The sequence below is a fragment of the Pieris napi genome, chromosome 12, assembly GCF_905475465.1.
Source record: "Pieris napi chromosome 12, ilPieNapi1.2, whole genome shotgun sequence".
NCBI classification, from domain to species: domain Eukaryota; kingdom Metazoa; phylum Arthropoda; class Insecta; order Lepidoptera; family Pieridae; genus Pieris; species Pieris napi.
This window is the reverse complement of record NC_062245.1, coordinates 1446249-1462187: the sequence shown is the minus strand read 5'-3', so window position 1 is coordinate 1462187 and position 15939 is coordinate 1446249. Positions and strand designations below refer to the sequence as shown.

The 15939-nt window shown below is 34.0% G+C and overlaps 1 protein-coding gene across 1 annotated transcript; it reads left to right on the top strand.

The window, feature by feature from the left end:
• The first annotated feature begins 704 nt into the window (after positions 1–704).
• LOC125054935 (dynein regulatory complex protein 11) lies at positions 705–8847 on the top strand. The gene is made up of 11 exons (XM_047657086.1): positions 705–1146; positions 1772–1995; positions 2635–2848; positions 3245–3470; positions 3600–3798; positions 4299–4512; positions 4635–4938; positions 5895–6170; positions 7028–7252; positions 8005–8132; positions 8587–8847. Exons 1-11 carry the CDS (start codon positions 835–837, stop codon positions 8704–8706), a joined length of 2442 nt encoding a protein of 813 aa, XP_047513042.1. The 5' UTR covers positions 705–834; the 3' UTR covers positions 8707–8847.
• The last annotated feature ends 7092 nt before the right edge of the window (positions 8848–15939 follow it).

The following is a 15939-nucleotide window of genomic DNA, read 5'->3' as shown; positions in this document are numbered from 1 at the left end:
CTTGATTTATGTGCTGCATTTCGTTTTTGTAATGTAAATGTAAGCTTTTTCGTATATATAATGTTCTTTCAACTCTAATTTAGAATTAATTTTATTATATATAATTTAAGTTATCTCTAGAAGCATCAATAAATAATGACCGACAATCCAGAGCAACATTGTTAACTTAAACGTTCAACTGTTACATAGCAACGACTTTGTTTGTTCAATACTGTAACATTACTTTTTACGTTTCGCACACTGTCTCACAGTTAGTGTACATTGTGATAATAATATTCAAGTTAAACAGGAAAACATAGAAAGTTTACTATTAAGTTTTGATACCGAATTTAGTGTTGTATCTGGTTGGTGTTTTAAAAATAATTTGAATTATTTTATATACTTAGGGCAGTAGTTTTTGATACAAAAAAACAAATCTTACTTTAAATAGATAGCAACAAATATAGTCAGTTCGTGGATGATGCTCTTGTGGTGAAGGAAAAAAGAGATAGAGCCTGTGCCTTAAACCCAAATCTATGTATAAGAATCTACTTGTCATTGCTTTCTTTTTGTGTCAGGCACTTTAAAATAAGGGCAAAGTTCTGTATAAATATAAAATCGGAAATAATAACAGACCATTTCCATATTTTAAACATTTAATCAGTCAATGCAAAGCCGCTTGATAAACAGGATATAAAATAATATCTAAAAAATTTTTACTATCTAAGGTTCTAAGTCTTAAGATTTACAATATACCTACAGTACAAATTCCGACGGTGCTTTGTACGGTGGTATTGACTTACGACATCTAAATATCAATTGGTATATTGAATATTCAGTAATTGAAGGCATAAAATGTCTTCTAAAACATACAACGCACTTATTTGTGAGACGTCTGAGCTAATCGGCGAAGCAACTCAAGCAGACGAAGCGGTGTTTGAAGCGGGTGCCGCTGAAAAGTCGTCATTCTATCCGCTGCTATCAGAACTACGAGTGAGATATACGGTTTTAATACGACGATTAGACCAAGTGTACGATCAGATTGTGCAGCCCCAAAAGCGCTTGATTGTCAAGAGGCTGCTGGAAGCATGTTTGGGGAGACTTCTAGAGATTAAGCATGACTTGGTTGAGCTTAACCTTTCCGATTACACGTATGATGATGATGAGGTATGTTTCTTGTTTTATTTTGTATTAGACATTTTAATATAAATCTAATTAAACTGTTGAAAAGCGTTGTCAAAATATGTTTTTTTAACCGAATTTGTTCCATATATTTTCCCCCTTATAAATTTGTAAAAATGTTTATATATTTATTTATAAGCAATCTTACAGCTACTCATATCCATATAATAAAAGAAAACACTTAGACAATACACAAAGCTAAAACAGATTACATAGGTAACAAAATATATGAAACAGAAAACATAAGTACATTCATAGGTAAAAAAAGAAAACTGAAATTAAACAAACGACAACTTAATATTTTAACGTGTTTTATATTCTTCGTTTTTAATATTTTAAAGTTGTCAAGTGTTTTATTTTTTATTTTTAGTTATGTATTTTTTTTTCTTTTATTACTAAATATTAAAAATAGTTAATCACACAGTGTTTAAATCTTAATCGCCAAATTAATAAAAAAAAATTAAAAAATTATAACTTTTTTAATTCCGATTAAATATCCGTGATGTTGTTTGTATATTTATTTTACAAATGTTCATCCATCAAAAATCTTTGATACTTTTATTAAAAATATGGGTCAATTCTATAAAATTTATTCTAAAAAATTTCACAGGCTTTGAAACGCCTTGCTGTAACTCCCATTGAAGCAGAACCATGTGTGCCGCAGTATTTCGTAAGAGAAAGAGAAAAAGAAGTGTCGGAACGTCGTCAATTTGTCACAGATGTACTCCGCAAACTCGGTCATGAACCCGTGAAGCCGCAACCACTGGTTCTAACTGAACAACAGGCGGTTGTAATAATACAGAGCCATGAGAGAGCCCGACAGGGAAGATTGAGGTGAATCACTTTCTTTTTTTTATGGGACAGCCCTGCGATTCTGTAACTCTGACTGTGACAGGTGACACTGAGAAGGTGGGAGCTTGTACTTTATTGTTTATCAGAATGCCAAATCATAAAATGACTGCTTCACGACTGATTTGAGAGAGACCGCCGATGCGAAAACCGCTGTGTGAGTTCGTGAAGTGAGTTACAGAATCGCAGGGCAGGAGGCCGGCCCGATTTGCGAATAGGTGTTTTGCCAAGGGAATGGTATGCTCTTTTATTAAAGGGCCCTCAGTCGTAACAGTCTGGAAGAACCTCTAATGGTTGATGTAGCTTATTCCAAAATGATGAGAAAGAGAGGTGGTGTCCGGCGAAAAGTGACTTAAAGTGTTATTTCGGTCCCCATTAAATAGTTAGTGAAGAGAGAAATAGTATAGTGAAGTGATATGAAAAGTTTCATATAAAGAAAGCTTCATAATTCTATACAATCTTTACTTTATTTAAATAAAACGTAATCATCGTAAACGTGAACGCACTTTTTCACATTTTGTTTTTAAACCAAAAGTTGCGTTTTGTAACTAACAACAGTTAAATCTGTAATCAAATTCAGGACTGGATTTAACTACTCTAGAAGTTATATGTATATTATTACAGAGGCCAATTTATGAAGGAAATTCGTTTACTAAAAGAAAAGGGAAGAGATCAGAAAGGAGAGATGTCTGCTTCAGCAGCTACCGCCATACAGAGAGTGTGGAGGGGTTTCATTGCAAGACGAACAACAAAGAAGAGAAAACAACAAGAACAGTTACTTATCGGCATGGAAATGCCTCCATATATAGAGTCTAAGGAGATTCAAAGAGCAGAAGAGGTAAATACGATTTTGCTAAAATATTTCTATAGATTTCCAGGACGATTAAGAAACAACTTAACTCTAAAATGAGAATGAATATATTATAATATATTCATTCATAAGCTCTAACATTAAACGTCAAAATAATTCTTGATGACCAACATAAATCCACTGAGTGGACGCGGCATATTTTACATTGAATAGTTTAACAAAAACATAGCAAAACTGTATGTGCTATTGCTACAAGATGATGCATTAAGATTTTGATTGAAGACTTCGGTAACAAGTCATTTATGAGTTTTGCCATTACATTTTGATGCTCTTTTCTAATGATAACATCCTAGCGTTATTAAGTAACTGTAAGAGATTTTATATCCAGCAAACATATCATTAAAGAACTGATATTAAATTTAGGTCAAACAAAGTCGTCGTCAATTACAAAAAGAGCGAGAGAACCAATACCAGGAGGCACTTGTTAAAATTGAAGATCAGCTCAGAGCAAAATATGGTTCTAAAATAAATGAACGCATTGGAGATGAGTTGAGACGTTGGATCTCTGAGTATTATGAGCGTACTGGACGACTGCCAGATTTCCCATCTGAAGATGCTGGTGGCAGTCGAACAATGTTTAGTAGACAAGGTATTTTTCATGAAATTCTTAAATTCTAGAATCATGCATAATTTATTAATTAATCTTTATACAAACTGACAGAAGGACTAAGATCTCAAAATAATTATTATTAATTATAGAATACTTTTATTTAAATAGGTACAGGAGTTGATAGCCAGTTAAGTAAGTCGTCACCAATCTCATCAAAAGACTCAAAAAGAAGTAAAGACAGCAAGGAGAAAAAGAGTAACAAAAGCGAAGAAAATAAAAATAAGGACAAAGAGGATGCTGAGGATCTATACACATTTAAGTGTACTACTTCTGTGTTTTTGAAGGAGATAATAAATACCAATGAAGAGTAAGCTACATTTTATCTCGCAAACTGACTTCGTTCAATAAAGTTATTTCCATAGGTTTCGCCTACACTAACTTATCAATTAAAGCACAAACGTTTGATTACTATAACTTTTTGAAGTTATACTTCTTAAGGTGCGTTATGAAAAATTTATGAGAGTGAAATTTTACGAAGCGCGCACCGTGACACAAAATTAACAGAATGAAGTTAGTGGCGCATGTTGGCACGCACGCCGCCTCTGCTCACTGTCTATTTATATTTATAATATTTATCCAAATGCTTTGAGTTTCTACATTAATTAAAACACGTGTTTTCATTATACCATTGCGAATTTTATATGGCGTCTGAATTATAATCAGAAGTAATTTAAAATGAATATTTAAATCAATACTAATTAATATTAGAAAATATTTGTGAAAAAAACTGTGCCCATCAACCTTCTTAAGTATAACTTCTTACGCGCGTACATAAGTACACGCACCGTTTTTTTTAATTAATTGTAGATATGAAGATATTTGGAAGTATAGAGATGATGAAGATGATCATCATGAAGACCATGACAGTGAGATGATTGAGCGTGAAAAAATTGCCAAAATTGAACAGGAAATAAGAAATAGTGTTGATGAAATGATGAGAACTGAATTGGAATTATTACAAGCTGCCTTTGATAAAGACAGGGCTCATAAAGGCAAGAAGTCCAAGAAACCACAAAAAAAGGTTAAACACTCTACACTTCATACAATGAACACTTTACCAAGACTTTGATTTCTTGTTCCGTATTCATATATTTGTTAGCAGCTGCGTGGGCTTGCTAAATATAATAATCTCATATATTATAGGTACGACGTGGAGGCAAAAAAAACAAGAAAAAGAAAGAAAAAGATTTGACCCCAGACAGAACAACAGAATCGCTTTTCGAAGAATTGGTTTCCAATGGTATCATTCGTCCATATCCAATCGTGAGTATGGACGACTTTATTGGTGAGAAGAATTTCGTTGGCTGTGAATGGAGAAAGGAGGGACGAGAACCAAGTCCAACACTTGGTGATATACGACAGTTGGTGAAAGAGTATTGCATACTACCTTTAGGGTCCGAGTATGTTAGGACTAATGCCCCAGTAGTTAGATCTGTGCTGATTGCAGGTAATTTAAATAAAGTATATTATGTAGGTGTGTTACGGACCAATAAATAAAAATAATAAACAAAGTGAGTAGGGTTAATACTTGCCTAATAAATGACTATTGTAGCCATCAGTACCTACGTGAATTCTACTAAAAACTATTCTTTTTTTATGAAATTAATTTTAAATGACATTCGATGATATTTTTTTGTTTGTTTTTAAGACAATTCACACCAATTGACCTAGTCCCATGCTAAGCTGGTGAAGCTTGTGTTATGGGTACTTGGCAACGGATATACATACATATTATAGATAGATAGACATATAAATACATATTTAAACACCCAAGACCTAAGCACAACACCAAATGGTCATCACATCGATGTTCGTCTCAGCCGGGGATCGAACCCGGGACCCATGGATTCGCAGTCAGGGGTACCTACTAACCACTAGACCAATGAGTCGTCGTTATTATGAATTATGTATAATGTAATCTGTAAGAAATGATGTGAAGTAGTGACAAAAAAATTAAAAGTCTTAGTCAGCGGCAATGATTGGGTTGCCAGGTGTAAACAGTCATATGTTTGTTTTTTAAATTAAAGTTTATTTCCTGTTTACGATAATCCATGGTTGCCGAATAATTAATAGCCGCAAGCAGAGGTTGCCCTGCTTTCAATGAAAATTTTTACGCGTGAGAAAAGTTTTTTTATTGAAAAAGACGTCTATGGAATTATTCTAGCAGACCGATATTGCTGTATTTAAACATTAATTTATAATTAATTTCATCAAATAAACTACTAGCTACAGAATCGAACAGTGAGATTTTAGATCATAAACTAAGTAAGACGCATGGTAACATCACAGCAAATTAGCTGATGATAATATGTACTAAGCTTAAAAACTTAGGTATTTAAGCTTAGTACATATTCAATTGTCTCATTATAGTTAACTAAATAACTTTATTGTAAAATATTCTAGGACCTCCTGGAAGCGGAAAGAGAATGCTTATCAACGCAATATGCAGTGAAACGGGTGCCATGCTGTTCGATTTGACTCCAGCTAACATAGTCGGAAAATACCCAGGAAAAACTGGACTAATAATGTTGATACATTTAGTCATGAAAGTATCAAGATTACTACAACCAGCTGTTATATGGATGGATGATGCCGAGAAGCCCTTTGTTAAGAAAATACCGAAGACTGATAAAACTGACCCTAAAAGGTTAAAAAAGGATTTAGTCAAAATTATAAAAGGTATATTATTGAAATATTAAATATTTGCTATATTTTGTAATATGCTCATATCTGGCAACGATAAGTTAATTAAAGTTATTGATAAGTACAGTGATTTTAGAGGTGAGCCAACACACAACTATAAACTGTAAAGTAGCAGTTAATACTTTATTTATTATATTTATTTGTAGGCAATGAGCACTCCCTTACCAAACTAAAATTTATTTCGCTTGAAATATAACACCGGACCAATTGAAACAATTTTCGCCTGACCAGGAATGCTTAGCAAAAGTACATTTGAAACGTAAATTTTAAAATATCTCAATTACGAAATCTTTATTAAGAATTATCTTACCATTAGGAATCATAGATTGTACAGCTTGCCAGTTGTGTGTGTGTGTTTAAATTTATATGTATTAAATGTCAGGAGTATCTGTATCAGAACAGTATATCAGATATCAGAGCAGTGTTGGCCTAGTGGCTTCAGCGTGCTACTCTCATACCTGAGGTCGTAGGTTCAAGCCCCGGCTGTGCACCAATGAACTTTCTTTCTATGTGCGCATTTAACATTTGCTCGATCGGTGAAGGAAGACATCGTGAGGAAACCGACATGTCTTAGACCCAAAAAGTCGACGGCGTCAGGCACTGGAGGCTGATCACCTACTTGCCTATTAGATTTAAAAAATGATCATGAAACAGATTCAGAAATCTGAGGCCAAGACCTAAAGAGATTGTAGTGTCGAATGAAATCTAAGCAATACCCACACTGGTTTCAAAATCAAATGTCACATTGCTAGCCTAAGTGTCCAAGGCTTATAAGACTTTATACACTGACTTATAATTTTATTTACTACTATGAATTTGATTGAAAATTTCAGGTATCTACCCAGAAGACCGGGTGTTATTTGTGGGAACATCTCGAACACCATGGGACGCTGAGCAAAAGTTATTATTTCAATGTTACTCAAAGGTGGTGCAAATACCTCGTGCGGACTATGGAAGTATAGCACTTATGTGGCGATCGAAATTGCACCGAGCAGGTGCTTTATCACCGAGACTTGACGTGTCTTGTTTAGCCAGAGTCTCCGATTCATATACAATAGGTAAAGTTGTACTTATATGTTATGACGACTCATTGGTCTAGTGGTTAGGTTAGGTTAGGTTAGGTTAGGTTAGGTTAGTGACTGCGAATCCATGGGTCTCGGGTTCGATCCCCGAGACGAACATCGATGTGATGAGCATTTGGTGGTGTGTTTAGGTCTTGGGTGTTTAAATATGTATTTATATGTCTATTTATTTGCCTTGTACCCATAACACAAGCTTCTTCAGCTTAGCATGGGACTAGGTCAATTGCTGTGAATTGTCTTTAAAAAAAATGTTATATATTACTGGTCGTACTTGAATTCGTGTATGCGGTGATGTTAGTTGTTTCGACTATGTATTTGCGTGTTGTTCCCACGAGAATGTAAGTGCATGCTCCTATATCACCATGCCTCCTGCTGATAGAGGACAAATATTTGTTTTTAATTTATTTTATTATTATTAATTAACTATTTATTACTTAAGAAGTCACGTGGAACATGGTGTAATAGTTGCAGCTCCTTACAAACATTGTGTACAAAAAAACATGGCGATTAAAAAGAGTGGCGGAGAGTTTATTGCAAGTTCTTCTCTTCCATTCTACGTCCTTGATTTGAGAACTGGCAGTAAATTACATTTAATAATTAGAAGCATTTAATGTATATTTCATAAGTGTACATTGTGTTACCTATATGAATGATTTTTGATTTGATTTACTATAACAATTATAATTGTTTAAATATTTGATACTAACGTTAGACAATATCGTTTTAAGGTACATTGCTGTCAGCCCTCGATGGAGTACTAACGACGAAACGAAGGCTTCAGCTACGAGTAAGAGCGTTGACGGCTCAAGAAGTGGCGGTCCAGCTTAGTACAAAAGAACCTGTTTATGCTGAGAATGTAAGTATTTAAGGAAAATAAAAGGCTATTTATGTTTTGTAGTATATTATAAAGTACATGAGAATTACGGTGATCATAATTTTTACAAAAAATAATGAAAATATTACTATTTTAACTTCAAATTTTAGTTTTTACTAGTATTTTCCCATATTAAGTAATTAATTAAATACTTATCCGCTTAAGAATACCGATTTGGTAGGTACCCGATAGGCATTTTTTTTAATTGATCAGTCTACTGCCGAAAAAAATAATCTCTGAATAAGTAGCGTTTGATCTGTTGTATTCACGAAGAATTCTCTTCTCCAAAGAAGAACTCCTAGGTTGTTTTTACAGACGGCATTTAGAAGACTGAATTTATGGCAAATAGTCAATTTTAATTATCAAATAAATTGTACCGATATGGATTTTAAACGCCTTTCAATCCGGGTCACTGTATTACTACCTGTATACACAGGAGAGTGCAGCAGAAGCGTGGTGGTTAAAAACTCCAATGGAAAGAAGAAGATTAAAAATGCTACAAAAACTGCAAGAGCTGGAGCAAGAGAACGAAGAGAAGGCTGCAGCTATGAAATAAGTTATAATTATAAATGTTTGGTTTATTTCAAAGTAAAGTTTTGATTATGTTAGACAAAATTACTTTTAAATTAATTTCTTATAATTACTTTTAATTCAAATTTCTTTGGTTACTTTTAAGTTTATTGCAAGTACGGCTATATGTTTATTGTGATTATTTTAAGAACGACTACAATGTTATGTTAATCTAAAGTATTATTCTTATGTTAGTTACATATTTGTCTTTTTTGAGAAAATAAAGTCTTTAAACCTAAGTAATGTGGTTATTATTAATAATTACCATGAGTATATTCAGTATTTTTATAGCATTGATTAAGTAATATTTTTAAGGTATAACATTAAAATTGGTAGCTAACCTTTTAGAAAGTGTTTTATACTAATTAATTTTAAATAAAATTTACTATTTCCTATATTTTGTATCTATGATGTTGACTTTAACATTTATTTAATAAGAAATAACAAAACCGACGAAACATCTTCACCGACTCCAAGTCTTCGTCGTATTCTGGGGATACTACTGGCCCGAGAAAATCTCTAGCGAGCAACTTTGGGAGCGCTGCCGAGAAACCCCGATAAGCCAGAAGATCAAACGACGCAAAGGGAAATGGATAGGCCATACACTCCAAAGAGATTCCAATCATATCCCCAAGCAGACGCTTGATTGGAACCCGCAAGGAAAGCGGAACCGTGCCGGTATCAGGCAAACCTGGCGTCGTACTGGCAGATGAGGCAAAGAGTCTTCGGAAAGACCTGGATCGAGGTGAAATACGAGGCTCAAGATCGAACGCGATGGAGACTCACAGTGGACTCTGCCCCATCGAGGGGTATAGGACATTAAGCAAAAGCAAGAATAAATAAAAACGTGTGGCACTCGGGGACTGCCGCGGTAAAGCTATTGCATAGCATTTTTTATCAACTTATGCAGTTATAATTATTTATTTATGCAGTATTTATTTTTCTTTGATATTAATTCAAGTTTTTTCTTTGATATTAATTCAAGTTTTTTCTTTGATATTATTTCAATCTACCACTCTACCAGATTCAGACTAAACGCCTATATAGTCTGTCTCACTCTAACGCGTACCGGCTGCACCGGCCCCGCTCACGCTACGTCACCGATCGCGTCAGAGAGATGGGATTGCGCAGTATGCGTTCTATCCCACTCTAACGCGTAACGTGTTTTTCGTTACGGAATTTCTTGATTCGGTCGCCGCGCTCAAAGCCAAAGATAAAATCTATGCAATAGCTTACTATTACATAGATTTTATCTTTAAGAAAGGGGACATAAAAAAGGACACATGAATCACGATTATTTTAGTTATATTAAACTAAGTGGGCATATTCCAACCAAAACGTTTTCGACTCGTATAGCTCATAAGATTTTCAAGTACATTATCACCCTATCAGGTAGCACAAGGTGTCTCATGAAACTTGCATTACTATCGGGAAAAAGGTTCTTGTGAAAGCTAGGTTCACACCTGCTACTTTTCACACGGAAATAAGGATTTTGGTTACGTGAATTTTTGTAATAAGATTTGGCTACCTTTTTCTAGATTTGCATTTAATTTTGGAAGCTTTCAATGGACTGAATACACACACTTTGTTTTAAAATAATTATGGTAATAATCTATTTTCACTTAATAAAAACACCTCACTTGGGTACTAGCATAGTATTTTTTTATAAAAGACACACTCAATAAATGAAATAAAAATAAATCAATGGCGCTACAACCTATTTAGGTCTGCCAGTACTTATTTATATACATATATACTATTTATTTCTTAGGTTACATCTGTAAGGCTTAGGGATGCGAAGGAAACCTAATAATTCTTAGTTCTCACCCTAATATTAAGGTATCTAGTGCAGCTTGCTACTACATACACTATATAGACATTCCTGACTTTTATAACTTATAAATTTAAATACACATTTCACAGTCCACTGGCTGGCAAGCCGTACAATATCAAAAATCAGTCCGTAGCTTAAACCACCATTTTCCAAAATTCAAATACAATTTTGATATACATTGTCTAAATATAGTTTTGTGATATCAAACTTGATCGTTTTATAAGAGATTTTATTCTCTTTGTGCATCTTAAATCTTTCAAGGATTTTACCCTATAAAAACATCGAGTAACTTCTGATGAAAAACGCCGTTTTTTCGCTCGAACTCTGCACAAAGGCCTCAAAGGAAACGTTAACAACCTGTAACAAGGAAAGAATCTCAGTTTGTTAGTTGTTAGCACTCTTTGTGAATTCCGCGTAGACTTATAAGGTCTTAAACGTCTGTAGATTCTTATTTTCTAAGAATTTTAAGTTACGTTCTTCAACTGTTCAATTAGCCGATGTTATGAATGTTAGTAAGTACTTAAGGACTGTGTCGAAATATATTTCTTAGAATTCTATATTGATTTGGATTTTTATTTGTTGTTACTTAGTTAACACTCATTGCATAGTCCCTAAAGGTTAAGGGTTTTACTCCCGATTTAACAATAATTGATTAAAATATGAATCTATCTACTAGTGTGGTTGTTTATCATTTAATTGTTGAATAAAGAAAAAACTTTTTTATCGGATTGAAGTTATGCATTAATATAAACTTATAATTATTTTACATAATTTAAAAAAAATCCGATGTTTCAACAAAAGGTGTTGAATGTCAAAAAGTATCACAGCTGTAGAAAAAGTTGTATGATCTGTATTTATTTTCCCGGAGTTGCTATATACCAAAAGATGGAGGGTTTTGGCAGAAATGACTCAAGGTGTCAACTATTTTCGCGGATTGTTTATATTTACATTATTACATAACTTCAATCCGGTAAAAAGTGTTTTCTTAAATGTGTAAAAGTTATGTTAGTAAAAGACAATTGTTGAATAAGTTTTATTGTCAATATAGCAGAGATTACAATTGGTACAGCCAGTTTATCAAAATAAAAAATAAAAAAAAGTAACTGAGTATAGAGTATAAACTAATAGTAGTGTAGTTCGCAAAAGAACCACAGACTACACAATACAGACAAAGTAGAACGCGCCAATTTTTATTTATTACAAAAATGATTTTTTCAATTAGCCAATGTTATAACGGAGTGTTAATGCTACTAAAGGACTCTGTGGAGAATTCTATATTTCTTAAAAAAAATATTGATTTAATTTTTTTTTGTTATATAGGGATTTACATAGATTAATGTAAATACATCATATTTAGATAAATCTAATTGATGTTAATAGAAAGCTTTGGTGTTAACGAAGCTTGAGCTTTTCCCGCATAGGAAAGTAGAACTTTAATTCATGTGTAGCAATTTGCATTTTGAGCCAATTATTAATTATTCAGATTCGGTTAGAAATGTAAGCAAATCAAACAGTGGCCGGGGGTCTCGCATCTAAAATTCATGTGTAGCTGAACGGGAAACGCCAGCCAATTCGCCAAATTCGAATATAACCTTGGCATACTCTGACTATGGTTGTTGTATTGGAGTCAATGTATGTTGCTTGTTTTACCTCTTGTTCTGGTCATTCGCCAAGTAAGTAATACTTATTATTAGGCAACGTAAAATAACATTCTTTGAAACTAAACCTAAAACCTTAAAGATATAATAACTAAGATATATTATTAAAAGGAGTCCCTTTAGGCAAGGTTCTGAAGATACTGGCAGCTTTCCCCCTTTGAATACCTAGACTAATTCTTTGTCTGAGGTAGCTGCCAGCTCTTTATTCTCCTGTGATGTCGACTAACCTTTTAGCTATTTCCTTAAAATGCCTTATAGCGCTAGGACCCCAAGAACCAAGGGTCTCGACACCGAATGGGATAGTAATACTTTATGTAACTATTTCTTGAATGTAATTGTTTTTTTTAATAAAATTTATTACTATACATTGAGTTATTTTTATTTATTTATTTATTCACATTTGGTGACAATTAAACAAAAACAAACATGGCATTGAGAGTGTCCATGGGCGCGGACTTCACATAAAAAGTGAGCCTCCTGCCTGTTTGCCATCTGTTCAAAAAAACCCCGGTTAGTTTCTACAAGCAATATGAAGTTAGTATGTAATCTTACAACACTAATGTGTTGAATAAAATATGTACAAAAACACATTGTTCTTACAGCCATATTGTATTTCAATAATATCAAATCATAAAAAAATATTGCATAAGCTATAAGCAATAATGAAATAGTATAGGTATATCTTAGAAGTTATAAAATATAGGTCGGCGCGAGAGAGACGGACAGTCTTTTCGTGATGTATTTGTGATTGTATTTCAGTTTGACATCACGTCTCGCGCTTATTCACAGACACTACACAAGCACAAAGTGTAAATGTGTTGAAGCCGCCAGCTTTAGATAACATACCTATACCTACGCAACAAACAATGTTATATGTCTGAATATAACTAAGCAACAAAATAACGATCAAGCAAGACCTACAGTCTTAAATTAATGCGAGTAAACAGGGAACAACTAAATAATAAAATTTCGGTCGCTTAGCACTAAGTACAATATCCTCAACGTAAGTGCGACTTGAAAACGTTTAGGCCATGTCTACCGCTCATATAAACAAGGCAGGTTAAACTGTGGCCGCATGGAATATTCATTTGGCAAACAGAAGCGTCAGTGATTTTGCTATGAGGGCCTCAGGGCAACATAACTAGGACAAGCGAGCAATTGGTTAAGTGATTGGGGAATTATTGGGAAGTTTTTCGTTCGAGATTGCAACGGACGCTCGGTAATGGAGTTCAACTGTAAGGCTGTGTGGGTGATTAAACTTTTATACTAAAGGTCAGTAATTAAGAAAGATCACAAGACTTGTAGACGCTCTAAGGCTTAAAAGGAAATAGGCAGTTCATATTGCTAGAGCGCGGTATAAAAGATGGACACTAGAAAATGGACTGGACCTACTGGAAAGAGATCTATAGGACGACAAAAGAAAAGATGGACAGATGACTATAGAACTAGCGGGGAAAAACTGGATGAACGTTGCTTAAGACAAAGAGAAATGGTAAAGTTTGGAGGAGGCTATTACTAACATAAAAGGGACCATACAAAAACTAGACCACTAAAAAAAATGTAACGTAAAATTTTTAAAACTCATACTAACACAACTAACACTAAAGAATTTAAACTAACCAATTGTTTTATTGATTAATAAAGCTTTAATAATAATAATTAAGGAATATTAAAAACGGAAAGTTGTGTGTGCCACGTGTTGCGCCTTGGCCGCTACAACCTCCTTCAATTAATTGTAATAGGAAAAAAATATGGCTTCGTAACGAAAACAGTTGCTGCATCTGTCACAGGATAAGACACGCTTCACGAGACTGCCTTGCGATTCTGGAACTCACATAGATAAGGAGCTTGTAGTTTATTGTTTATCAGAATGCCAAATCGTAAAATGACTCCTTCACGACTGATTTGAGTGCGACCGCCGCTGCACAAACCGCTGTGTGAGTTCGAAAAGTGAGTTACAGAATCGCAAGGCTGATAGTCAACCTCCAGTAATAGAGATGAGAGGATGAAGAGAATTAGATAGCATAGTCTTTGTAATATCTTTAATCAATCTTAAGGACTGAAGTATTAAACCGCCATTGCGATTTTTTCGAGAATTTTATTTAATGATGTGATGACAGACTTTTCTTGGATAAACTCGTAAAGTTGGTTCGGTTGATTTGGTTTTGCATCCCATCTGGCAAATGCACACACACACAATCAGTGGCACTACAACCTCAGCCTCAGATTTCTGTATCTGTTTCGTGATCATTTGTCAATCTAATAGGCAAGTAGGCGATCAACCTTCTGTGCCTGACACACGCCGTCGTCTTTTTGAGTCTAAGGTAAGCCGGTTTCCTCATAATGTTTTCCTTCACCGTTCGAGCGAATGTTAAATGCGCACATAGAAAATCCATTGGTGCCGGGGATCGAACCTACGACATCAAGGTTGAGAGTCAGACGCTCAAGCCACTCACTATCACTCTTTTGATAGGAAGCGATTAATAAAAAAATGCTAGACCCAGTGTGCAAGTAAAATGCGTATAAAATGTTATTTTAGTCATAAAACAGAAGTTTTCCAAAACAAGCTACATAATCTTCGTTACGGTCACTCGTATATTCCTTGATCCCCTCTCATAAGCCAGCTGGTCTTCCCATTTTATGATATCCTACTTGTTTTTATGTTCTCTGTTATATCGCAACTATGGTATAAAGAATTATAAACTAAACTTCGTATATAGAAAATATTGAGTTAGTTTTCAGCTTGATACTTATTGAGGATCAGATTTAAAGGTGGGTCAGAGAGACGGCTTTTCTCTCTGATTCTTATAAAACTTTTTATGCATATTTAGTAAGTAAGAATCGGCTACTATCTATCTTTCAAACCCCTAGGTCATAAGGCGTGGCCAAAAAAATGTTTTCATTTTTTTATGATACGAAATACAAAAATACATACAACCCCTAACTTTCACCCCTCTACGATCAACCCCTATTTTTATTATTGCAGATAGTGTAGAAGTATTATTGAACTAAATTTTTTTTCCTAGTGATAATATACATGGCAAAACAAACGTTTGCCGGGTCATGTAGTGTTATTATAATTGTCAATAGAAAAATGAATCTTAAAATGATTGCTTTTTTCCAATATCATCCAATACATTTATTAAACTTGATTTCGGTTTGTTCACATGACTCGCGAAGCGTCAGTGAAATTACGGAATTGTTTATTTTCTAAACTCCCAGGCCTCAAACAAACCCTTAAGCCCCTAAAGTCTGAGTATCTGAAAGCATTTTCCTCTTTTATAATTAGATTTTTAGTTCCTGTTCGCTGTCATTTTAGGTCCAAGACATGCTTGTTGTGTGGTGTTTACCTTTACGAAGTTTCGAAACAAATTAAGAATCTATTTAATAATTTAACCTAGCTTATAAATACAAAAAAAAAAACAATAAAAACAACAAATAATCTTTAAATAACTAAAATATATAATTAAAAGTAGTCCCTTTAGGCAAGGTTCCGAAGACACTGGCAGCGTTCCCCCTTTGAATAGCTAGACTTATTAAAAATTAATTAAGAATTACTTGCCTATATAATTATTGAATTGATTATCAATAGTTTGGTTGAATATCAAGGATATGTTTGTTATATGGACATATATTGTGACCACCAAACAATATGAGAGGACAGGTGCTAGCTAGGGTGTCTCGACGTTTCGACTTATCTGGGATTAGTGCGGGTTAGATCTTCCAC